Source organism: Pipistrellus kuhlii, unplaced genomic scaffold (assembly GCF_014108245.1).
Source record: "Pipistrellus kuhlii isolate mPipKuh1 unplaced genomic scaffold, mPipKuh1.p scaffold_m20_p_24, whole genome shotgun sequence".
Classification (NCBI taxonomy): Eukaryota; Metazoa; Chordata; class Mammalia; order Chiroptera; family Vespertilionidae; genus Pipistrellus; species Pipistrellus kuhlii.
This window is the reverse complement of record NW_023425523.1, coordinates 2,806,690-2,833,027: the sequence shown is the minus strand read 5'-3', so window position 1 is coordinate 2,833,027 and position 26,338 is coordinate 2,806,690. Positions and strand designations below refer to the sequence as shown.

General features: G+C 58.1%; 1 protein-coding gene across 3 annotated transcripts; it reads right to left on the bottom strand.

Annotated features, from left to right (window-relative positions):
- Window positions 1-2,999: 2,999 nt before the first annotated feature.
- On the bottom strand, window positions 3,000-24,391 carry PHTF1 (putative homeodomain transcription factor 1). 3 transcript variants are annotated; one of them, XM_045586861.1, is made up of 19 exons: window positions 24,230-24,391; window positions 23,467-23,534; window positions 22,357-22,413; window positions 18,777-18,846; window positions 17,552-17,710; window positions 16,667-16,823; window positions 15,115-15,249; window positions 14,341-14,503; window positions 12,863-13,039; window positions 12,690-12,779; window positions 10,959-11,177; window positions 10,729-10,857; window positions 9,928-10,200; window positions 8,609-8,740; window positions 7,758-7,844; window positions 6,221-6,376; window positions 4,963-5,058; window positions 4,418-4,543; window positions 3,000-3,441 (listed from the first exon to the last, which is right to left on the bottom strand). In XM_045586861.1, the coding sequence occupies exons 2-19, from the start codon at window positions 23,509-23,511 to the stop codon at window positions 3,421-3,423; spliced, it is 2,292 nt and encodes a 763-aa protein (XP_045442817.1). In that variant the 5' UTR covers window positions 23,512-23,534; window positions 24,230-24,391; the 3' UTR covers window positions 3,000-3,420. The 3 variants fall into 3 exon arrangements, with proteins under 3 accessions (XP_045442817.1, XP_036308773.1, XP_045442818.1); XM_036452880.2 differs by having other exon boundaries at window positions 14,341-14,500; XM_045586862.1 differs by lacking the exons at window positions 18,777-18,846; window positions 22,357-22,413; window positions 23,467-23,534; window positions 24,230-24,391 and having other exon boundaries at window positions 17,604-17,706.
- Between the last annotated feature and the right edge of the window lie 1,947 nt (window positions 24,392-26,338).

Here is a 26,338-nt window from a genome sequence, read left to right as displayed (position 1 = left end):
CCCGGGACGGGTCCCGCCTCCTGTCCCGCCTCCTGTCCTGGCCGGACAGCGCAGAGTTAGCGCCACAGAAACTATTTTCCCTCCAGCCCACAATTAGTGAGAAAAATCCTATTTTTACTGTCAACTGTGACGTGACTCGGATGTCACATGTCGTCAGTCTGATGTGGCTCTTTTCTCCCAAGTAACCTGTCGCTGTATTGATCATACCCTGACTTAGCAACGTGGCCTCGGAATGCTAAGCGAGATACGGATGTGCTGGTTGTAAATGTTTATATATTGTACAGTCCCTTTATATATACACCGGAGGTTCTGATTAGAGAGAGAGACCTGTAAATCGCTCGTTATTTTTTATATAGATATTAAAAAAATCAAGAACTAATGAGTGGTCTGAGTCCTCAAATGAGTTCTCTGTAATCCCAAGTCATGCTTTGTCTTTGAAAGTGAGACCCATTCGGCCCATTGTGAGTGTGTAGATCTAAAAAATGTCAAGAACGCATTTCACTAACTGGAAGGGAGGTTAACTGTACAGTGCTTAAGCCCACTCACCTCTAAATGCAATGAACCAAGACTGAGAGCAATCCATCCGCTTACACCGTGTGAGAGAAGCTGGGATCGAGAACGTTCCTGCGTGTCTCTGAAAGGCAAGAAAACCAGACCCCGTTAGGCAAGTATCTGGTTATTCAGCTTTTCAAAGTGATCCGTTTAGATCCGTGGCCGGCAAACCTACTATTCCAGTTGAAGGTGTGATAGCCCATTCTGGTTCTGTCTTTACATTTTGGCTTCATTTCTCCGTGACATAACTGTCAAGAGGAGGCGACATCACTCCCTGTGGGGGATCACAGCAAAAGCCCGCGATCCTAGGAATCGCTGCACATCGTAACCACAGGAGGTTCACTTAATTTTATCGTCTGTTGTTCTGGGAAAAGTTATTTCCCCGCAGCCACACGGGGCGCGGAGGGTCAGCACGACCTGAGGGACCCGCTCCCATCCCAGCAGGGGGAACAACTGCGTGAAGGCCAGCTTCTCGGGGTCTGGTTTTCATTTATCGAGCACCTGGGATGGGGGCGGGTACTCACCGTTCTGTGTTCGAAAAAACAGCGCCTGCCTGGAGTGGAAGGCTGAACAGGGAGGCAGAACCTAAACCAGGCGGTCAGCCTGTGAGCAGCAGGAAAGGAGCCCTCACTAGCGCCACCAGAGCAGGCCCTGCGAAGGATCCCACAGCCGGAAGGCATCCGGGGGAGGGCCTAGGACTGCGGTCGGCAAACTCATTAGGCAACAGAGCCACCTATCAACAGGACAACGATTGACGTTTCTTTTGAGAGCCACATTTTTTAAACTTAAACTTCTCCTAACGCCACTTCTTCAACATAGACTCGCCCAGGCCGTGGTGTTTTGTGGAAGAGCCACCCTCAAGGGGCCAAAGAGCCGCAGGTGGCTCGAGAGCCGCAGTTTGCAGGCCACTGGCCTAGAAAAGCACACTGGAGCCGTCACGGGGTGCGGGGAGGAGCGGGGGGAGGGGAAAGAGGAGGAGACCTGGGAAGGGAGCAGGCGTGACAGTGCGTGGCTAGGCGGCCGCACGGGGGAGCCAGGAAGGAGAAGGCTTTGGAGTTCCCGTGTTCTTACGTCCACTCCTGTTGCTGTGGAGAACCGGCTGGGAGGCCGGCAGGCTGGCCCAGGGGGAAGTGGAGGCCTCACCTGCAGCCTGAGGGTAGACCTGACGGGCGAGGCGGTGGGTTAGACGTGGAGGAGGAGGAGGAGGAGGAGGAGGAGGAGGAGGAGGAGGAGGAGAGGAGCCGGGAATAAACCCAGAGCCTTCGGCTTGAACAACTAGGAAAACTTTGTTCCATTTACCGAGGTGAGAAAAACATCCCCCACCACAGTGCTCATGCCCCACAGCCAAGGTGAGTGAGGCCCGGAGGGGACAGCCGCCTCCCCAGGGTACACACAGCCTTCCGTAGCCCAGTGCGGCCATTCCTCTGTGAACCTACCAGCCCGGACAGCGCAGGTAAGGAAATAAAGGTGTGCCATACCGCCACCTGCTGGACAACAAAGACAGCACACCACCCAGCAGCCTGCTGGATTCCAGGTTCACAGCGGCACAATTCTCCGTAGCGAAGACTTGGAAATCGCCTGCGTGCCCATCAGCAGATGATTGGATAAAAAAACAACCATGGTACATTTTCACAATGCAATGCTATACAGTAATAGAAAGGAAATAACTCACCATTTGCAACAGCATAGATGGACCTGGAGAGCATTATACTGAGTGGAATAAGCCAGAGAAAGATAAGTATCACATGATCTCACTCAGATATGGAATCTAATGAACCAAATAAACTGATGATCAGAAACAGACCCAGAGCCCTAACCGGTGTGGCTCAGTGGATAGAGCGTCAGCCTGTGGACTGAAGGGTCCTGGGTTTGATTCCGGTCAAGGGCTTGTACCTTGGTTGCAGGCATATCCCCAGGAGGAGGTGTGCAGGAGGCAGCTGATGGATGTTTCTCTCTCATCCATGTTTTCTAACTCTATCCCTCTCTGTAAAAAAATCAATAAAATATATATTTTTTAAAACAAAAAACAGGTAACTCAATGACTAAGAACCACATGTAGGCGGCCAGAGTTTCCACCATGTGCACATGGCCTGTGTGCCCATGGGGTACCGCCGAGAATCTAAGTCGCCAGAGGCTCCGATTGGCTGAGAACACGCAGGACCCTGAACCGGGCTGGGTGCTGGGAACCGCACAGCAGAAAAACCATGATCACTGCTCCCTTCTCCTGGGGCAGGCGTCGGCTCAGATGGACACGGAAACCACGTGTGCTGGGCGTGCATGAGGACGCACACACGTAAGTCTCTCCGTGGCATGTCACACGCATGGCTCGCTCACCAAGGATGACACCGCTACCAAATTAACCCCAGATTTATAAACGAATTAAAAACGTACCCATAGTTTAGCTTTTCCTTCAATGACAACAAAAAGAAGCCTAGAAACTGACCTTTTCCAATAAAGTCCTTTTATTTGAGTTCAACCTAAAATAGCTGGATCTCTGCTGGAGAAATGGAGTCTCTGCTTCTGTGCACGTTATAGGAAGTCCTGAATGTGCACATTTCCAATAAAGTGTGTTTGGGTCCCACTCCGGGTCCCCAGCAGTAACCCAGAGCCCGTCTCCAGTAAACATGACCGTCCCGGCAGGAAACCTGCAGGACACGTGCTGCCTCAGAGAGTCCTCTGTCCCCGCACAGTCCCCCTCCTTCCGTCCGCTGCCGGAGCCCTGCTGGCAAGGCCCCGCTCCTCCAGCCCCCGGAGGCCGGCCCGGCAGGGCCTCGGGCAGGCGAGTGGGGGCATCGCAGGTTCCTCCGGCATCTCCTTCCCGATGGGCCCTGTCGCCAGCACGGGGAGCGAGGCCGGCGCCTGGCCAGCTTAGGATTTGATTTTCCACAGCTGAGGAAGGAAGGCCACCAGTAAGCAGGACAAACAGGTGGGGGTTAGGAGAACACTTACAGACTAAGAGCCAAGAACCCTTTGACAAGGAGGAAACTGGTGCCAGAACCAGTGTTGCTCAGTGGATACGATAGAGCATTGGTCTGCGGACTGAAGGGTCCCAGGTTCGATTCCGGTCAAGGGCATGTGCGTTGGTTGCGGGCACATCCCCAGTGGGGGGTGTGCAGGAGGCAGCTGATGGACGTTTCTCTCTCATCAATGTTTCTGTCTATCCCTCTCCCTTCCTCTCTGTAAAAAATCAATAAAATATATTTTTTAAAAAGAAGAATAAAACTGGCAGCCGCAACCGCAGGCCACCGCAGGGAAAAAACACGAAACGTGTCCAGGACGGAGAACGGCACCCACGGTTCCTGGCTCTGGGTTTCACTCATTCTGACCGTCCAGGGCCCTCGGCCAGCGCAGACCCTGGCTCAGCCCCGGCTGTGAATCCGACGTGAGATTCCAGCTCGATATTGTGTGCGATTCCAGAGCACAGGACTCTGTGCTTTTGTAAAAGGAGGAAACCCAAGCTGAGCAGCCTGTGGGCCACCAATCCAAATGTCCGTTTCTTTACTCTTGAAGTTTCTTTATTTTGCCCCAGGCAGTTTGCTCAATGGTTAGAGCATCGGCTCCCGGACCAAAGGGTCACGGCTCAGTTCCCCGTCAAGAGCACAACCTGATCCCCGGCCGGGGTCAGGGCACATGTTGTAGGCAACCAATCGATGTATCTCTCTCACATCCATGTTTCTCTCCACCCTCCCGTCCACGCCCCCTAAAAATCAAAGGAAAAATATCCTTGGGTGAGGATTAAAAAAGAAAAGAAGATATTTCTCTGCCAGACACACACACACACACACACACACACACAGTGAAGAACAAAGATAGTTATTACAGTTTCTGAGACAAGGCGGAGGCCACAGACGGCAGTCCTACTCACCCGGATGTTAAATCCCAGGAGGTCGCTTATAACGCCGGAGACGGCGGACAGGATGACGACGCGGGTGATGTTGAAGATTAAGGGGTTCATGGTCAGGCCGTAGAGCCGAAAGGGCGTGTCCAGCTCCTGCGGAAACACAGAACCAGTGAGCCCGTGGCTTCCCCGCGGCCGGGTCGCCAGCCGGTGTGAGGGCTCAGGCGGGGCGGCTGCTCAGGCGCCTCTCCTTGGCCTCCGGGAGCTGGAGCAGGAGGTGCGGGCCAGAGGGGCGGACAGACGGAGGGAGAGGAAAACAGTGTCCGGGGCTCCCCTCTCCCTCAGCTACGCTGTCGGGTGGATTCCGGCAGCACGCGATTGGTTTTTTTAAGCGTCATTTAAGAGATGTGACGACGTCCATCGTGGAACTCTGATGGGCACGCTTTCCTGCGCAGCCAGGGGCGGGAACTGCCGAGCTGGCACCGGCCTGGCCTCGGCCGCTCCCCGGGTCTCTGCGAAGTAAAGCGAGCCTCGATCTAAACGGCGAGAGAGTGTGGCAGGGCCCTACGTACCTTCAGCAGCTTGGTGGACAGCTTTAACACGTTGTTTACCAGACAAAGCTGTTCCTTCTTGGCTGGCTTTTTCTCCATCTTAAGATACAAATTAATCTAAGGGAAGGAACAGAGATTATGGTAAATGTCATAGAAAAAGATCCAGATACTGCATTGCACCTGGCAGATTTTAAGGGTCCTATTTCCAAGTAAAATACGTTCTGAAATTCCAGCAGCTATTTCTACATGTGTCACGGGTCCCAGCCCCCATCCCTAGTCAGACATGTTTGTCAAAGAGAAACTGGTGAAGAAAAAAGTACTAAAGCAACTTAAAAATCAAAACAATGAAAACTTTCACTACTTTTTTCTTTATAGAAAGAATTCTCCATTATAATCCTATCCTAAGGCAAAAAAATAAGTAAAAACGAAGAACTAACGGTACCAAACGCTTTCACTTAAAACTTATGGATAAGCATACGATTATTTTACATGGTGAGTACTACTCTGTGTTTATAAGAAGCGTTTCTCAATCTCAGTAGCTACTCACATACTAAAGAGCAAGTATTTTCCAAACACTGAATGTATCGCATGGCTGATGCAGAAGAAATTCAAGAAGCTTATTAAACACTAGAGGCCCAACACACGAAATTCGTGCACTCGGCCCGGGGGGGAGGTCCCCTCAGCCCGGCCTGCGCCCTCTCGCAGGCCAGGACCCCTCGGAGGGTGTCTGACTGGTGGCTTAGCCTTTAGCGCTGTGGTGATGGAGATGGGGCCTCTCCCTGCCACCACCGCTGCCCTCGCCAGCCGTGAGCCCGGCTTCTGGCTGAGCAGTGCTCCCCCTGTGGGAGCGCACTGACCTCCCGGGGGCAGCTCCTGCATTGAGTGCCTGCCCCCTGGTGGTCAGTGTGCGTCATAACGACCGGTTGTTCCACCATTCGGTCTATCTGCATATTACCTTTTATTACAAAGGATACTTAAATGACAAATCCTCCTAAAATCTAACACTTGGTGCAGAATATGAGATTAACAGTATGCTCCAGTCCCACCAGTAAAAAAAACCTTCATAGTATACAGAGTATTTTCAATCCGTTAGGTCTTAATTCTTGTAACAATTCCTGGAGCAGGTGGGGAAGCTACTGTCCTCATTGTGTAAGGAGACAATCGCACAGTGAAGAGGTCATGTGGCTAGACAGTAACAGACCCTGAATGCCACCCCGGATCTCTGCTCGAATCTCACTGTGCCGTCTCTAACCACTGGGCCACCGCCAGGGCAGCACACCTGCTCGGTGAGCAGTATTGACACGTTGCTGTACTTCTTGTTGGTCTCGGAGCCCAGCGAGGCCAGGCGCAGCAGGAACAGCAGCAGAGCCGTCTCCCAGATCAGGAACTCCCAGTTGTACGCCTCGCTCAGGAACGTCTTGTGTCCTTGGAGAACCTGCACAAAGGACCAAAAAAAAAATAATAATAAAGTTTTCCATTTGTCTCAAAATGTACACTTACTCCTTTATCCAGCTGTTTAGAAATGTGTACCAGATAGCGATATTTTAACACTCAGAAGAGGTTTAACTCCTTAGATATTATCTATGTAATTAGTCAGTATGTTTTCCTCTACGTTTACTAGCCTTTTTCCTTTGCAGGAAAGACACAAGGGTCCGGGGGTAACAAAGGGGGAAACATAACGAGTAAAATAAAACCAGCACGTCCCCAGCCTCTTGAACCACCAGTGTGCCCGCTCGCAATGATGTGGTAACCGTTTTCCAAAGCCCTGAATTCGCCTGTGAAGTATACAGAGCAGGAAGGCTCCGAGACCAACTGCACTGAAAATCAGACAGTCACCATGCAGAGGCCCTCTCCCAGAGCCCTCCCCCCTCACTTTTCTTTTTCCTCTCCTCCCCTCCTCTCTCCCTTCCCTCTTTTCCCTCCCCCCTCCTCTCCTCCCTTTCCCCACTCCCCTCCTCTTAGCAAATCCCACTGCCCTCTAAGATGCTTGTTGACTCTGCCACCATCATGGTGCAGTAACTTTATCACCACTCAAAAATTACCAACTAGCCGAAACCGGTTTGGCTCAGCGGTAGAGCGTTGGTCTGCGGACTGAAGGGTCCCAGGTTCGATTCCGGTCGGGGGCATGTACCTTGGTTGCGGGCACATCCCCGGTAGGGGGTGTGCAAGAGGCAGCTGATCGATGATTCTCTCTCATCGATGTTTCTGGCTCTCTCTCTCCCTTCCTCTCTGTAAAAAAAAATCAATAAAATATATATTTTTTAAAAAAATTACCAACTAAACAAAAAAAAAAAAATTACCAACTAAAATTAGAGTGAACTTGGAGTCTTAAAGGACTTCAAAATTACCCTTACTCTCATGACAACAGTTAGGAAAATTAACAAGTATTCATGAGAGCAAAGGAAACTGAGACACGTGAGAAGCCTATGCACTGAGGCCCCGGCAGCTGGTCAGAGCATCGTGCCCACACCAGGGACTGCGGGCTGATGCCGGCCGGGGCGCGAACAGGAGTCAACCAAAGACAGAAAGGAGCGGGACAGCAAATCCATGTTTCTCTCTCTGGAAACCAGCCGACTAAAACATGTTAATATACATATATTTAAGTGTGTGTGTGTGTGTGTGTGTGTGTGTGTGTATGTATATGTATATGTGTGTATGTATATGTGTATGTGTATGTATATGTATATGTGTATGTATATGTGTATGTATATGTATATGTGTATGTGTATGTGTATGTATATGTGTATATGTACACACACACACACACACTCTCTCTCTCTCTAACGAGGGAAGCGCCCAGAGCGCGGGGAGCTCACCTGGGCACAGCAAATGAAGGCGATGGACAGCGTGAGGAGGAAGACGGAGGACACCACCACGTCCACCGAGCGCTGCGGGCCGCGCCTCTGCGGGGGGAGGGCCGATGCTGGGTCACCAGCGGCTGCAGCGCGAACTTCGCTGCGTCCGTCCGGTGCGTCTTGTCTCGCTTCCCCTCTCCTTGGCCTCTCGGCATCAGCGTCAGAACGGGCGTTTGTGAGGCGCCCTGACCCCGGGCTGCAGCGCCTCCCGCTGTGGCTGAGACGGACCGGCTGCTCCCTCGCAGGGCGTGAGCGGACAGCGTCGCTGGGACGGCCCCTCCGCCCCGGGGCTCACACTTCCCTTTCCTTCCCGCCCCTCGCTGACCTGCCCGGCCTGAGGGCCCCCGCCAGCCCCAACCCGGTGAGATCTCCCAGCCCGGCCCCTCACACCCGCCCCGCTGCAGCCCGCGCTGTCCCGGCCCGGCCGCCCGGCTGTCCGCCCGCCTGTCCGCCCGCCCGTCCGCCCGCCCACCTGTCCATCTGCCCGTCCGTCCGCCCGCCCGTCCGCCCACCTGTCCGCCCGCCCGTCCGCCCGCCCACCTGTCCCGGCCCGGCCGCCCGGCTGTCTGCCCGCATGTCCGCCCGCCCGCCTGTCCGCCCGCATGTCCGCCCGCCCGTCCGCCCGCCCACCTGTCCCAGCCCGGCCGCCCGGCTGTCCGCCCGCATGTCCGCCCGGCCGCCCGGCTGTCCGCCCGCATGTCCGCCCGCCTGTCCGTCTGCCCGTCCGCCCGCCCGTCCGCCCGCCCGTCCGCCCGCCCGTCCGCCCGCCCGGCCTCCATCCCCCGGCCCCGCCGCCCCCGGGGGAGGCTTGCCTTCAGGAAGGAGCGCAGCGACAGCCAGATCTTGATGTTCTCCACCTTCTTCAGCCGGAAGTGAGGGATTTCGTATTTGCGAGCTTTCCGGGCGGACGTGATGTGGCTGAAGAGCTTCGCAAACAGGAATCTCTGGGGGCGCAGGGGCGGTCAGGGCGTGGGAGCCTTTCTCCCGAGGCCTCCGACCCCCTCCGAGCCCGCTCCACCGAGTGTCTGCCGAGTGCGGCCGCCTCCCACCACAGGCCACTCAAACCCTGTGTGTGGCTTCTGCCATCGATACAACAAGTCCTCAACCCCGACTCCATCAAATCATCTCACTCCCACTCGGCCCTCCCCCCAGAACCCTCTGCTGTGAGGACGGCTCCGTGTGCCCGGGTGACGCCAGCCAAGGCACAGGGGGACGCAGCGCTGGGCAGTCTGCAGGACCTGCTCCCGGGCGAAGCCATGTACCCCCCCCCACACACACACACAGAGACACACAGACACACACACACACACACGGAGACACACACACACAGAGACACACACACACACACACAGACACACACACACACACAGACACACACACACACACGGAGACACACACACACAGAGAGACACACACAGACACACACACTCACACAAACACAGACACACACACAGAGACACACACACACAGACACACACACACACACACGGAGATACACACACACACACAGACACACACACACAGACACACACACACACGGAGATACACACACACAGAGAGACACACAGACACACACTCACACACTCACACACACACAGACACACACACACACACAGAGACACACACACAGACACACACACACAGACACACACACACACTCACACACACACTCACACTCACACACACGCACACACACACACACACTCACACACGCGCACACACACACACTCACACACACTCTCACACTCACACACACACACACTCACACGCACACTCACACACACACACTCACACACACACTCACACTCACACTCACACACACACACACACACTCTCACACACACACTCACACTCACACACACACACTCTCACACACACACACACACACTCACACTCACACACACTCACACTCACACACACACACTCACACACACACACACTCACACTCACACGCACACCCGGGCTCAGCAGGGTGACAGACGCAGGAGCCAGTGAAGCACCAGCACCGGACGGGACACTCGCGGGTCAGAGCCCGGCGCTAGCCTGTGGGAAGACACACGGGGGACGGGCGGGCGGGCGGGCGGGCGGGCGGACGGACGGACGGGTGGACGCGGAGGGCCCGCGCACCCACCTGCTTGTAGGTCCGCTCGGCCACGCACATCATGAAGAAGAACATCCAGGTGAGGCACAGCCGCTCCACGAAGCTGATGAGGGCCAGCAGGAGCGCGGGGGGCACGGGCGGGGCCCCGCAGAACAGCGTCAGCGCCTCCTCGGCCGACACGGCCGCCAGCTGCTCCAGGCTCTTGGCGCGGCCCAGGCGGTGCAGGAAGGGGGAGAGGGCCAGGCCGGCCGTCACCGCGGCGCCCAGCATCTGGTAGCCCAGGCCCTGCGGGTGCGCGTTCACCTGGGGGGGGGGCCGCGTCAGAGCCGGGAGCCCCGCCGGGAGCCGGGGCAGCGCCGAGCCTGGCGGCTAAGGGAAGCGGACGGCGAGCGCCAGCCGGCCCGACTCTGGCTTTGGGCCTGAGGGAGCCAGGCGCAGAGAGGAGGGGGCAGAATGTGCCTGAGCCAGACGCTGCCGCCTGGAGGCGGACTCCGGAATCAAAGACACACGCGTCCCGCCGGAACCGGTGTGGCTCAGTGGATAGAGCGCCGGCCTGCGGACTGAGAGGTCCCGGGTTCGATTCCCGTCAAGGGGCGTGGACCGTGGTTGCGGGCACATCCCCGTTGGGGGGTGTGCAGGAGGCAGCTGATCGATATTTCTCTCTCATCCATGTTTCTAACTCTCTATCCCTCCCCTTTTTCTCTAAAAAATCAAAAAAATATATATTACAAAAAAACACACACGCATCTGTGTCTCAGAAACACACGCATCTGGGTCCATGGCCGGACAGCTCTGCGGAGCGGCTGCCGGGCGCCGGGCGGGCGCGCTCACCCTGCTCATGATGATGCCGCTGATCTCCAGCACCGACATGTCCGCCTTCTTGCACTCGTTCCCCTCCCAGACGATGGCGCTGACGCGGTCCGAGGCGGGGCTGGAGTTCTGGAGCCAGAACAGGTGGTTCTGCGGGGGAAACGGCCGTCTCTCCGATTGATCGATTGATTGGGGACGAGGAGAGCCCCGCGCCGCCCGGGCGGCCCGTCAGACGCCCGCGGCGGGAGCACCTGCTGGAACACGTCCTCCCGGGGGCCGCGCCTGGGCCCCGCCTGCGGGCCGGCCGCCGGGCCCTCGCTGTCGCTGGTGGCGGACGACCGGCACTCGGGGCCGTGCAGCAGGTCGTCCCACAGCATGTCCTCCGTCTCCGAGTCGTGGCGGGTGCTCTCCGAGTCCCTGCGCGACCCGCGGAGGCTGCAGGAGCCGCGGCTCCCGCCCGCCCGGGAGCCCTGGGGGAAAGCAGAGCGAGGCCTCTCACGTTCGAGCCGTCAGGGGTCTGAGGTCGCGGGGACACACGCACTGCACGCCCCAGCCTTCGCGAGGCGGCCCCCGGCCCGCTCCCACCCCTCGGGGGCCTTTCCCAACAGCCCGTCCTCATCCGATTCACACTCCCCTTGGCAGGTGCAGACTGAGCAAGCTTCTCACTCCCTGAGCTTCACCTGCCCTAGCTGGTAAGAGTAACGTGCAGACTGACCCTCACAACAACACCCAGGAGGCTGCCCCCATGTGGACACAAGATGGCCAGCAGGGGAGGGCAGTTGGGAGGAACCAGGCCTGCAAGGGAGGGCAGGTGTGGGCAATCAGGCTAGCAGGGGAGGGCAGTTAGGGGTGACCAGGCCGGCAGAGGAGGGAAGTTGGGGGCAAATAGGCTGGCAGGGGAGCCGTTAGACATCTATCAGGCTGGCAGGGGAGTGGTTAGGGGGTGATCAGGCTGGCAGGCAGATGGGGTTAGGGACCATCAAGAAGGCAGGCAGGTGAGCAGTTGGGAGCCAGCAGTCCTTGATTGTAAGAGGGATGTCCGACTGCAGTCAGATATCCCTAGAAGGGTCCCAGATTAGAGAGAGTGCAGGCTGGGCTGAGGGAGACCCCTCCCCGTTGCACAAATTTCGTGCACTGGGCCTCCAGTGATAGTATAAGATCAGATCAAAACGGGGTGGTCATTCCAGGGTAAAGGGGCCAAATACACGGCGACGGAAGACGATGTGACGGGGGTGGTGAGCCCACCGCGCGTACACACATCACATGTCAGACACGCACACTGAAACCTGCATAATCTCACTCACTAGCCTAGCCCCATCAATCTCCTCTGGAAACAAAACAGTGAGAACATAAACAAGAAGATCCGTTCAGAGTGAAGAGTTCACTCTCTCTGGGTGAGAAGCTGGTGGGGGGACGGGTGGGGGTGGGTGAGAAGCTGTGGGCGGACGGGTGGGGGCGGGTGAGAAGCTGGTGGGTGGACGGGGTGGGGGCGGGTGAGAAGCTGGTGGGTGGGCGAGTGGGGGCGGGTGAGAAGCTGTGGGCGGACGGCTGGGGGCGGGTGAGAAGCTGTGGGCGGACGGCTGGGGGCGGGTGAGAAGCTGGTGGGCGGACGGGTGGGGGCGGGTGAGAAGCTGGTGGGCGGACGGGTGGGGGCGGGTGAGAAGCTGTGGGGTGGACGGGTGGGGCGGGTGAGAAGCTGGTGGGTGGACGGGTGGGGGCGGGTGAGAAGCTGTGGGGTGGACGGGTGGGGCGGGTGAGAAGCTGTGGGCGGACGGGTGGGGGCGGGTGAGAAGCTGGTGGGTGGACGGGTGGGGGCGGGTGAGAAGCTGTGGGTGGACGGGTGGGGGCGGGTGAGAAGCTGGTGGGCGGACGGGTGGGGGCGGGTGAGAAGCTGTGGGCGGACGGGTGGGGGCGGGAGGGCAGGAGGCACAGACGCGGCTCTGGGACAGCCGCCCGCGGACACGCCCGGCCGCGGCCGTCACCTGGCTGAAGGCGGTGGACTCGAGCTCGGACTCCACCAGGCTGTCGGAGTCCCGCATGAAGTGGCACCACTTGGTGGTGGTCTTCGTCACCTGCCGGGCCGGCGGGAAGGAGGGGAGTCAGGCCGCGCGGCCGTGCGCTGGCCGGGCTCCCGCCCCCGTGCGGACGGGCGTACCTGCGAGCTGAGGCGCCGCGGGAGCAGCGCCCGCCGGTCCCGCTCGCAGCCGTTGTCGCTGGAGGCGCCCTCCACGCTGCGCCGCAGCAGCATCATCTGCGTCCGCGCCTCCGCGTCCTCCTCGCTGGACGGCTCCTCCGACCCGCGCCCCACGCTCCCCGCGCGCAGGCCGGCCCCCTGCGGACAGCGTCCCAGCTCGGCCCGCGGGCACACGCCCGGTGCCAGGCACCGCCACCCAGCAGCCCCCACGCCGGCCGGCCCCCTGCGGACAGCGTCCCAGCTCGGCCCGCGGGCACACGCCCGGTGCCAGGCACTGCCACCCAGCAGCCCCCACCCCGGCCGGCCCCCTGCGGACAGCGTCCCAGCTCGGCCCGCGGGCACACGCCCGGTGCCAGGCACTGCCACCCAGCAGCCCCCACGCCGGCCGGCCCCCTGCGGACAGCGTTCCCAGCTCGGCCCGCGGGCACACGCCCGGCAGAGCCAGGACCCGGTGCCAGTCATCGCTGCCACCCAGCAGCCCCCACGCCGGCCGGCCCCCTGCGGACAGCGTCCCAGCTCGGCCCGCGGGCACACGCCCGGCAGAGCCAGGACCCGGTGCCAGGCACCGCCACCCAGCAGCCCCCACCCCGGCCAGCCCCCTGCGGACAGCGTCCCAGCTCGGCCCGCGGGCACACGCCCGGCAAAGCCAGGACCCGGTGCCAGGCACCGCCACCCAGCAGCCCCCACCCCGGCCGGCCCCCTGCGGACAGCGTCCCAGCTCGGCCCGCGGGCACACGCCCGGTGCCAGGCACCGCCACCCAGCAGCCCCCACGCCGGCCGGCCCCCTGCGGACAGCATTCCCAGCTCGGCCCGCGGGCACACGCCCGGTGCCAGGCACTGCCACCCAGCAGCCCCGCAGCGCTGGGCCGCGCCCAGAACAGTGCTGAACTTGACACTCAACTTGGAACTGAACTTGACACTGAACGGCCCAAGTCAGGAGGCTGGGGCGGGGAGGAGCCTGACCCCGGCCCGGCCAGCTCAGGCCGGCTCATGTTCCCGGGGCTCGGATCCGCCGTGCCAGACCTGCCGGGAAGTGGCGCGCAGAGCCTGGAGCGGTGCCGGCTGCGGGAACCGCTCAAAGACGTCACCGCCCCCCGAGGGAGGACACGTCTTCCAGAGAGAGCGCAGTCCGTCTCGGACACGGAGCAGAACGCCTCGCCCTGAGCCTAGGGCCCGGGTTCCCACCCCACAGGCCCTGCCCCTCTGGACGCCGACCGCCCCCACCCGCAGCCGCGATGGCACCGCCCGCCCCGCCCGCCGGCCCGGCAGGTGCAGGCACAGCCCCGGCCCAGAGCCCCCAGAGCCGGGAGGCCTGGCTCACGCCCGGGCCTCTGCGGTCGCTCGCTGCGAAGCGCAGTGGACAAGCCCATGGGCGGACCGCCCTCCCGCGGGGCCGGAGCGGAAGCCTCTCCCATGTGGGGCCCACTCCCCGGCCTTACCCTGCGGCCCCTCTCGCCGTCCGAGAGCCGGGCTTTCTCCACCGCCGCCCACGTCCTGGCGTCCGGCCGCGCCGGCCGCTTCTTGATGATGGGATGCAGGTAGCCGGGGTCCCTGCTGGTCTCCGTCTCCTTGTTACATATCAGTTTCACTGTCTTAGTCCTGCTTTTTCAAAAGAGAAAAAAGATAACTGACGAGCATCCTGCAATGAGCATCGTCCATGCAACCCGGTAAATTCGGGACTTGACTCTGAAAAGCTAGAAAATTCCGACGTCCTCATGTTTGGACTTCTGGCTCGGGGACGACGGGGAGAAAGACAGTAATCACACCCCCTCCCAGCTGTGCAGCCAGCCAGCCTCGCTCTGAGCCCTACGCGTGAGGACCAGCCGCGGGCTCCGGAGGGAGGATGCTGGACCCCTCCCCTCCGTCCGCAGCCCCCCCGCCCCCAGGCGGCGGCAGCTCAGACGCGGGAACCACCTCCTCTTTTCCAGATCCTTCTCTCCTGCGGATGCTGCGCTTGGCTTAAGACAGGTGCCCGTTGGGCACGGCTGTGTGTCCGTGACCGTGCGGTGTGGCCGTCAGCAGAGGCCCAGCAGGAGGGAACGTGTATGGCGGGTCACCGGCTTGCAGGGGAGGGGAGAGGCGGTGAAGTCATGCCAGAGCCTCGGAAACCACACGGACGGTCATGTGCCCACAGGGGGCCCTCGGAGCCCGCGCCACCAGACACGCGTGTGGAGCCGGCGCCACGTGGGCGTCCCAGCGTGAGGGCGTCTCACCTGCTGCCGAAGAGAGTCCCCCAAAGGCCGCGGGCGGGCGGTCCGGGCGCCACGGGCTCCACCCCCCTGGCTTGGTCAGAGGAGGGATTTCCATTTTCTCGGCTCCCCTCACCATTCACAGTTTTTCGTAATTTTCTATAAAAAAACACACAAACATTCCAACACCTCAGATTAGTCAAGACCTTCTCTGTTTCTGCCCGAACAGCCCCTCCAGAAAAACGATGCTCACGCTGCCCCCTGAAATGAAGGAGAACGAGTTTCTATAATGAGAATCGGTTAGCAGCGATATTTCGGGCGTCAGAGAGGCCCCAGACAAAGGCCTGTGCTATCATCCTGCCCGATCTTTAGAGAAGCAGGACTGCTATGCAGACACTGCAGGAGCCCTGACCGGTGTGGCTCAGTGGATGGAGTGTCGGCCCTCGGACTGAAGGATCCCGGGTTCGATTCCATCAAGGGCATGTGCCTTGGTTGTGGGCACATCCCCAGTGGGGGGTGCACAGGAGGCAGCTGATGGATGTTTCTCTCTTATCGATGTTTCTAGCTCTCTGTGCCTCTCCCTTCCTCTCTGTAGAAAACCAATAAAATATATATTAAAAAAGCAAAACACTGCAGAACAGCTCTCACCTGTGGGACACAGCCCTCCCGGGCACCCCTAGAAGGCACGATGCCTGTGGACTCGGATGCTGGAGACTACCCATGTGGCACGTCTGGCCCGAGAGCCCAGAATAACACACTGGTCACTTAGCACTGCTCTCCTCGGAGTTAGAGGACGCGTCCTATAGATACCCCGAGAAACAGCACAGCGTCCGCTCCCCCCGCAACCGACCTGAATTCTCGAGGAGTCTTCTTTTGGGGGGGAAAATACTTCAAAAATAATACTCAAAAACAGAAGAAGAAGATAATACTAAAAAATAATAAATAGGTTGAAATTCATTACACTAAGTGGAAATAATCTTATTTGGTACCTGCTTAGGGGAACAAAAACCTGCAGGTACTCTGAGGAAAATAACAGCGCATGTGCCTCAGAGACCTTTCGATCTCAGAGCCGCACAGAGCCCCCAGCCAATCACGACATGCAGTCAGCGTGGAGAAAAGCACAATCAATCTTCATCAGAGGTTTAGAGCACTCTTATTGTGCGTATTGAGACAATAAGACAAGGTGAAATATGTTTGGTAGCAGTAACCCAATTGCATTAAGTTCCTTGTTCATAGTGAATTTCCACCAGATTTTGGTTAAGACTGAATTCTGCAGAAGAATGCTTTTTCAAAGTCATTATCTGATATATTTTAATACGGAATAATATAGAAATAGTATAGGAATTTATTTCCTTTTAAGCAGCTGTACTGGATGACAAAGCCCTGCCTGCGATTAAAAATTCATGACAATGCTTTGTAAGCAACAGGGGGAAAGGCGAAAAGCAAAGCATTCTTTTCCTTTTTAGCCAAAAAATAATATGCAAAGGGGAAGAAGTTTTATTGCTTTGATCCAAGGTTTTCGGCACCCACGGTGCCTCTCCCAGAACACAGCCGGCACAGTGCAGGCGCCGCTCACCTCCGCCTCCGGCTCCCGTCGCTCCCCGCCGGCCGCGCCATCTGCGTGGACACGATCTGGCAGTGCACGGTGCCCAGGAGCAGCATAAGGCACAGCGGTCCGAGGACCTCGCTCACGTTCACGATGGGCATCATCACATACAGCACAAGTGCGAGCACTGCGGAGAGGTTCAACATGGACAGCGTCAGGGGTCTTACAACACAGACAACAGTTCCCCTGTGACTGCGTTCCAGGCGCCGACTACGTCTCCGCGTCTGCCGTTCAGCAGAGGGACCTGAAGACACGCATGTGAGACCGTCGGCGCACCCGCCACGGTCAGAGCAATGGGGCCTGAGAACACCGAGGGGTGAGGAGAGCATTGGGGATGCCCCCGGGGGGACCCAGCGGTCAGCGCCGGGCAGAGGAGAGGCTGAGAGGCCTGGCTGTGAAGCGGGTGCGGAGAGAGGAGGGTTAGACTATGGTGTCGGCTCTGTCTGAGCAAATAATTTTTTTTTAATATATTTTATTGATTTTTTTTTTTTTTTTTTTACAGAGAGGAAGGGAGAGGGATAGAGAGCTAGAAGCATCGATGAGAGAGAAACATCGATCAGCTGCCTCCTGCACACCCCCTACTGGGGATGTGCCCGCAACCAAGGTACATGCCCTTGACCGGAATCGAACCCGGGACCTTTCAGTCCGCAGGCCGACGCTCTATCCACTGAGCCACACCGGTCTCGGCTGAGCAAATAATTTTAAGATGCACCCGGGCGCAGTATGTCCCTGGGTCCCTGCATTTCTCTCCACTCCCAGCCACCGGGTGCAAGGGTCAGTGTGAGCGCGGGAGGCCAGTGCCGTCGGACAGCGAAGGCGGCGGAAGGAAAGGCCCGGCCTAGCCAGCCCCGTCACCTTGCATGAGGTAGAGCAGCAGCAGCCACAGGAAGATCTTCGGGGACGTCACCTGGATCCACCAACTGCTGAACAGCGGGAAGAACACCACGCGCACCAGCCCCTTGCGCGTCAGCGACGTCCACGGGATCTCCGGCTTGGCTTTGGCAAACGTCGAGCCTTTAGATGTGAAATAAAACAAGACATCAGACGTCTGCATACGCTGTGCAGGGACGCCCACTTGTAACGCTCTGTCATGAACGGGTGCGAGCAAACACGAGCACCTGAGAAAATCAGCACGGAGCCTGGCAAAAAGAACCCCCTGGCGTAATAACTCATGCCTCAGATATAACGGCCTCCTGCCTCAGTCATGAGGACACAAGCTCAAAATGAGTCAGCCTCACCCGAATGCTATACAGGCTGCATGTTTGTCTTATCAGCTCACCGCTCCCTCTTGACTCGTGTGGAAAACCGTGTAATTTGTGTGGCCACACAGAACTTAAAGTGGGGGCAACGCTAATGCCCGAATGGTGAGGTAAGAAGATTACTTTGGGAAATTCAAGTGCATTATCACATAGAGACGATAGCTAAAAGTAACCTTTAGCCGAGACCGGTTTGGCTCAATGGATAGAGCGTCGGCTTGGGGACTGAAGGGACCCGGGTTCGATTCCGGTCAAGGGCATATACCTTGGTTGCGGGCACATCCCCAGTAGGGGGTGTGCAAGAGGCAGCTGATCGATGACTCTCTCTCATCGATGTTTCTAACTCTCTATCTCTCTCCCTTTCTCTCTGTACAAAATCAATAAAATATATTTTAAAAAATAAATAAATAAATAAAAGTAACCTTTAGCACCGTATCTACACTAATAAAAGAGAAAGATGCAAACTGACCGTACCTGCGCGACACCCACCAGCCAATCAGGAGTGAGTATGCAAATTAACCCAAAGATGTCGGATTAATTGGCATCCACAGGCGCCAAGTGGCCGGGGGCAGGGCGGGAGGCCTGCGTCGTCACCATGGCGATGACACGGGCGTAACACGCTGCCCCAGCCGCTCAGGGCCTCTGGGCATCATGGGAAGGCAGGACGTGGCTCTGGGCCAGGCAAAGGCAGAAAGGCACTGCGGTCAGGAGTGAAGGCGGAGCGGGCAGCCAGGGAAGGAAGGCCATTCTTGCACGAATCTTTGTGCATCGGGCTCCAGTGAGAGAATAATACACGCGAGAAACCAGCCCAATTCAGAACTCACCTCGGATTAAGTCCACGTCGATCAGGTCTGCCTTTATGTGACCCATCTTTTTTGGTTTGTTTTTGAAGCCCTAGGACGGAACAGAAGCAGGAGTAAAGAAAAGAAGCCCTTTTAAATGCAAAAGGTAAATGTGTGTTCTTTTTCTCTGTATCGACTCCCTCTCACTGGAGATGCTTAGTCCTCAGGCTCCTTAAAGGAAATGGTCCTTTCTGGGCTTTCCACCTCTGTCATACAATGAACATTAGCATTAACCAGCGATAAATACCAAACTATGGAACGCTCCCTTAGCAACAGAAACACATTCATTCATTCATTCAATCAACAAATATCCAAGCCCACAACCCCAGCATGTGCCCTGGACCAGAATCAAACCCAGGACCTTTCAGTCCACAAGCAGACGCTCTATCCACTGAGCCAAACCAGCTAGAGCTAGCCTTTCATTTATAAGTTAATACCCCCAACACAACTGCAACATTTGACCGACGTAGTTCCTGCTTTTAAGCAGAGGGACAAAAGCATAGGGGGAGGGGGGAGTGACTGCCCTAATGGACTCTCTTTAACGGGGAATAAAAGCTCAGTAAAGCCTGCCACACATCTCGACCTCTGTGTCTGAACTTCCCATCAAAGGACCAAACTGCTCGAGAGCAGCACAGAGAGGAAGTCACCGCGGACGGAGGGCACACGATGAGCAGGAGCCGTGACACGGCAGGCCAGACTCCAGAGCACGTTCTAACTCGGGTTTAAAAGTCCGAGGAGGGGCCGAAACCGGTGTGGCTCAGTGGATAGAGCGTCGGCCTGGGGACTGAAGGGTCCCAGGTTCGATTCCGGTCAAAGGCATGTACCTTGGTTGCGGGCACATCCCCAGTAAAGGGTGTGCAGGAGGCGGCTGATCGATGTCTCTCTCTCTCTCATTGATGTTTCTAGCTCTCTATCTCTCTGCCTTCCTCTCTGTAAAAAAATCAATAAAATATATTTTAAAAAAACAAAACAGTGAACATAAGAATGACAACAATTTAAAAAAATTAATAAATAAATAAAAAGTCCGAGGAGGGTCTGCAAAGGGAAGGATCAGCCTGAGACCCGGAGGACGGACAGGAATTCGCCAGGATGGACACGGGCGTGTGCGGCCAGCGGGGGAATCAGGAGGAGCCTAAGGAAGACGACGGAGCGTGACGCAAGCGAAAGGAATGTCAAGAAGGGAAGATTGCCATCAGGCTGAGAATGGAGTCTATGGAAGGGACACTGGGAAGGCAGAGAACAGTTTTTAAGACGGGAAAACAGTCAGCTGTGTGTGGAAGCATTAACAGGATCACACAAGCCCCTTCAGTGAGGACAGGGCGAGGGGAAGCGGAGGCGGAGGGAACTGAGGCTGGAAAGGCCACTCCGGGCACCAGAGCAGAGCCGCCGAGTTTTACCTGGACCGGCCGGCGGGCGGCCAGGCCGTGGCTCCGGGTCCCGGCCCGCGGCTGCTGGTCCCGCTGCTCAGACGCCCGCACCGGGGAGCGGGGAGCGCCCCGAGGCCGCGGGGCCCGGCGGAGGCGGCCGGACCAGGCCGTCAGAGGCATGGACTGCGGGAGGTCTGATCTCAAAAGCGATCAGAAGTAGAATCCAGAAGTTCTGGTGGTGGGAAATGTGGATCGGTGTGAGGACGGAGCCACAGCCCGAGCCCTCCGGCTCCTCGGTGACCAGGAGAGACCAGAGGAGGGACGGGCTCCCATCCCTCTCCCGGCCTCACCTCTGCGGGGGAGTCTCCTCCCACAGGAAGGGCCGCGAGTCACATGACCACATGCCATCTTCTTGAGGGACATTGGGGACCCACCTATCACCACGTACATCTGCTTTAAGGCGGCCAGACGTCCCGCTTTAACAATTTGTCCCGCATCCCGCGGCGTTTAAAAAAGTCCCGATGTTCGGAAAGAACGCAGGACACGCTGGGGAGCGGCGGGAGGACGGGAAGGGAATGTACCGCTTTCGGCGGCCGCGGGGGATATGAGTTTCATATTATTTTTGTTAATTTTATACTGTTAAACTTTAATAATAACAAATAATCGTCGAGAACTGCCTATCAAAGTTCAAATTGCTGATCAGTTGTTAGAATTGTGGAGTACGCGCTGTCCTTACCAGGAACTAACGCTGCGACTGAATGCGTTTTTTCTAAATGGTAGAGTGTGGACATCAGAAAAATCACAATTAAGTGTTGAGACTTTGAAGGCCATTTTGTGTGTGAAATATAATTTAACCAATTCTTGTGAAAAATTTCATGGCCTTTTAAACAACGACAGCAATCTACTAAAAAAAAAAATTCACTCAAATGAGAAATATGCCAAAGAATAAAATACTATATATAATTTTTTAAATTATATTTGTAAATTGTAGTTATGTCAAAATTTTTAAAAAAATATAATACAATACTATTTTTGCATTCTATGAAAATTTGTTGCTCCATATAGACCAAATTTTTAATCAAGAATACACACATACACACACACACACACACACCGTCAATGGTGTCCCGCTTTAGCAATGTTAAAATCTGGTCACCTTATCCTCACCCCGTCTCCCATTAATGTAAAACAGTCGAGGACGGGACAACATTGTGGAGTTGGCCACGCACCATGTGGTTCAAACAACCTTCTGGCTGATGGGCCTTCACAAGAAGGCACCTCGGAGCGCTGGTTAAACGTCCGTCCATCACCAGAGACAGCCATGCCCCCATCTGTACCCTCCCCCCAGCGCCAGCCCCGCGGACCCCACAGCCTGGCTTTGGCTGGTAGCGTGCGTCCTGCCCCCGCCCCTGTTATGAATTAATGAGCTGCCACTCTGAGCCCCACGGCAGTTCTGGTGGCTTAGGAAGCATGAAACAACCCCGGGAATCTGCTCAGTGCCTACAGCACCGGAGAAAAGTTTCCTCAAAGCCAGTAATCGGAAAGCGATTCTGGCCACAGGTGGATCTTGTTTGGCTCGAAGGGGAAGAGAACGTGAAAGAGGAGCGGGAGGGAAGGGAAAAAGAGGGGAGGGGAGACGAGGGAGGGGGCATGTTCTAGAACAGTGGTCGGCAAACTCATCAGTCCACAGAGCCAAATGTCAACAGTTTCACAATGGTTGACATTTCTCTGGAGAGCCACATTTTTTAAACTTAAACTTCTTCTAACGCCACTTCTTCAACACAGACCCGCAAGGGGCCGGAGAGCCACAGTGGCTCGTGAGCCGCAGTTTGCCGACCACGGTTCTAGAAAGTCCGGATATTTCATATAAAAAACACATTCTCAGCTTCTCTGGAAAACGCTGAACATCCGTCCATAGCCGGCCGATACGGGCCCAAAGCACAGCGGGCGGAGTGAGAGCCATCGCCCCATTTCACATGGACATTTGTTTTCTGACTCATCACAGACCAACCGCTTCCTTCCCTTCCCCCCTCTTCGCCCCCAGACTGAGGCCAAAAACCAACTGTCGTTCCCATCCCGCTTGCCGAACAGACTTCAGAGGGGAGAGAGGGCCACACCGATGGCCCAGGGCAGACTGTTAAAGGAAGCACAACTCGCACAGGAAAGCAAAGCCAGGGCCCCAGAGACCGCCGTACCTTAATCTGAGTCTGCTCGATGGACTTTTCCCATATCTGCTGGTCGTACGCTCCAATCTGAAACGGGAGAGCAGGCTCTTTAAACGAGGCAAGCCTCACAGTCATACACTGTTACGTGCCAACATGAGAGGCGGGGAACGCCGGCGCTGCTCCGGCTTTTAGTAAATTATTTATTATGTGTGACACCTGGAGAATGGCCCCGTGTCTTCAGGAAAACTAGAGCGGAATGAAAGGGACAGACAGCTCAGTGAGACAGCTGGCAGTGCATCGGGGGGTGAGGGTATGAGTGAGGGGGACACATACGGGATACCTTAATCAAAAAGAAAGAAAGAAAGAAAAATAACTAGTTGGCAGTAACCACGCTTGCCGGTGTGGGCCAGTGATTACAGCGTGGGCTGAAGGGTCTCCGGTTCATTTCCAATCAGGGGCACCTACCTCAGTTCAGGAGGCACATGTGGAGGCAACCAGTTCATCTCTGGATCTCTCTCTCTCTCTCTCTCTCTCTCTCTCTCTCTCTCTCTCTCTCTCTCTCTCTCGGGTGTTTATTTCTATCTCCGCATTCCCTTATATTCTCTCTCTTAAAAACAAAAACAAAAGAACAACAACAATGGAGCCTGGCTGGTGTGGCTCAGTGGTTGAGAGTCCACCCTGAACCAGGAGGTCCCAGTTTGACCGCGGGGCTGGGGCACAGGCCTGGGTTGCATGCTGGATGCCCAGCAGGGGGCGTGCAGGAGGCAGCCGATCAGTGATTCTCTCTCATCACTGATGCTTCAATCTCTCTCTCTCCTATCCTCTCCTTGAAATCAATAAACACATTCTCTGTACACAATGGGGAAAAGCATCCTCAGGCGAGGATTAATGTTTTAAAAATATTGCTGATGGCGTGCGGATAACAGTTTCGTCTCTGGGAGTGATGGATGAGCCCGGAGCGGGGTGACTGGGAACCGGTTGGGAGACCCGGAGCCAATAGCTGTCTGGTCCCGGCCTGCGGAGGGGGATGCGGGGAGGACGGGGCGGATGCGGGGAGGACGGGGCGGATGCGGGGAGGACGGGGCGGAGAGGGGGGGGGAGGACGGCGGGTTGGGGGGCAGGAAGCACACCCGGCCGTACCTTCCTCTGGTACCAGGAGATGGCATCCCGCTCGCTGGAGGCCATGGGCTCCGCTGGGACGGGCGGCCCTGAGACGGAGGAAGCGGTGAGGCCAGCGGAGCGGGACCCCGTCCCCATCCCCCATTCCCTTTCCCCTCCCCCTCCCCATCCCCCTCCCCATCCCTATTATCCCCATCCTCATCCCCATCATCCCCATCCCCATCTCCATCATCCCCATCCTCATCCCCATCATCCCCATCCCCATCTCCATCATCCCCATCCTCATCCCCATCATCCCCATCATCCCCATCCCCATCATCCCCATCATCCCCATCATCCCCATCCCTATTATCCCCGTCCCCATCTCCATCATCCCCATCCCCATCATCCCCATCCCCATCCCCATCCCCATCCCCATCCCGGGCGGGTGCTCACTGCTCGCTCCGCCTCTGGGAGCCTCGGCCCCGGGCTGCCTGCAGGAAACGTTTAAACAAACCGCAGCCCCCGGTGCCCGTGCCCCCTCCCCGGTGCCCCCTCCCCGGTGCCCGGTGCCCGCTCCCCGGTGTCCGGTGCCCGCCCCCCCCCGTGCCTCCTCCCCGGTGCCCCCTCCCCGGTGCCCGTGCCCCCTCCCCGGTGCCCACCCCCCCGGTGCCCCCTCCCCGGTGCCCGGTGCCCGCTCCCCGGTGTCCGGTGCCCCTCCCCGGTGCCCGCTCCCCGGTGTCCGGTGCCCCCTCCCCGGTGCCCGCTCCCCGGTGCCCGGTGCCCCCTCCCCGGGGCCCCTCACCGGTGCCCGCAGGGGCCGGGCGGCGGGACCGTCCTCAGTGGGCCGGGCCGGGCCAGGCGGCGGGGGGCGCGGCGGGCCCCGCGGGCCGCATCTTCCCCCGGAGGCGGCGACGCCGGGCCGTTACCATGGAGACCGGAGGCCGCTTCCGCCCGCGCCGGGCGCACCGCCCGCGGCTCCGGGAGCACAGCCTCCGGGAGCACAGCCTCCCGGAGCTCCGCCCGCGGCTCCGGGAGCTCCGTCCGCGGCTCCGGGAGCACCGCCCGCGGCTCCGGGAGCACAGCCTCCGGGAGCTCCGCCCGCGGCTCCGGGAGCACAGCCTCCGGGAGCTCCGCCCGCGGCTCCGGGAGCTCCGCCCGCGGCTCCGGGAGCACCGCCCGCGTCCTCCCGCCGGAGGGTCCCGGAGCGGCCGAGCCCCGGGGGAGGACGGGGGCCGGGCCGGGCCGGCGCCGGGAGCGGCGGTGACTCAGCGGCGGGCGGGGCCGTGGCTCCGGCCGGTGCGGCGGCGGCTTCCGCTTTCCGGGTCCGAGCGGAGGAGGCCCCGCCCCGGCCCGGCTCGGGCGGCCCTGCAGCCGGCGGTGCTCCGGGACCCAGCGCCCTCCTCCCGAGCCCCGCTGCCCGCGCGGCCCGCACCTGCCGCGATCGGCGCCGGGGCGCGGGGTCCGGGGAGGGGGCGGGCGCGGGTGCGGGCGAGGCTGGGCACCGGCGCTTTCCGGAAGAGGCAGGGGGTGAGGGCGGAGGGGGGTCCGGGGGGGGGGGTGGGAGGGGGAGGAGGGCGGGAGCCCAGCCGCCGGCGGGTCGGGCCCGGGGCCGGCGGCCTGCGGGGAGAGGCGGGCCTTAGGGTTTGAGCCGCTTCCCCGGGGCTGCGGGCGTGGGGCGTCGGGAAGGCCTGGCCCGGCCTGGGGAGGGCGCCGCTGCGGCCGGGGCCCGGGGCGCTGAGCCCAGCGGCTGCCTGGAGCCGCCCGCAAAGCCCGGGAGCGCGGTCCTGGCTGCCACCGGCGTTTCCGGGCGCCAGCAAAGGGGCGTCTTCCAGGGGACCAGACGCCGCGGACAAACGGTTAAAAGCGGGACGCCGGCGCCGCAGCCTGTCCCCATCGCACGGACGAGGAGGTGGAGCAGGGAGAGGTGCCCCCCGCGGGGCCGCGGAACCGCGTCACAGGCTTTAAGCCGCGCGTGGGCAGGGGGTTCCTTTCTGCTTTTGCTTCTCGACAGCTTTTCCCTCTGGGCTGGAGTAAACATTACACTCCGCTGGGTTCCAGTGACAAATGGCCAGCTTAGAAAAGAAAACTGGATAGATGACAAGCGGAAGTCTTTGTGTGCGTGTATCTACATATTGAAGACATGAATGACGTTAGCAGCAAACTCTCCTGCTTGGTTTAGCCCTGGAGAAAGGCGTTGGGGGGCCTGTGAAGAACCGCATCAGGCAGGTCAGGTTTGGGAGGAGCTGGCAGGTGGGCCACGTGGGGAGGGTCAGGAGGTAGATCATCCTTCCTGAGTATGTGCTTCCTGAGGCCGGGCACTGAGCCCGGACCTGCCTTTGAGCTGCTCCACCACCGAATCCTCCACAGTGTGTCACCCGGCAAGCCTGCTTCTACCTGTGTGATGGAGACTGAGGATCAGAGTGAGACACCCCATACTGTCTGGCCCACCAGTTATTCAGCGCACACCAGTTCCCTTTCTCGTCCTTTCCTGACCAGAGCTGTCCGTGCTGATAGGTCCCTCAACTAAAAAAGTCACACAAATAAAAACACGTGAGGAAAAACCCCACTGTGTTGTCACTTAATACATCAATGACACCTGAAAACTATATAAACCACTTTAACCCTGCATGCATGCACTTTCAAGAATAATGACCTCAGCAGAATAAAGACTTAAGACTGTCCTCATGAGTAGAGATAAACTAAGCAGCAGGAGACATAACTGCCTCAATGTCAAGCATAGTTTTTCTTCCACAAAACTAGTTGTATCTCAGTATGGATGGGATTTTCCCCAGATACCTGTGACCTTTTCTAAATTATCAGGAAGGAATAGAGGACATGGACGAAGGGGATTAAATACTTTAAAAACAGGTTCCAGGTAGAATTCACACATGCTATTCATTTCATCATGAAA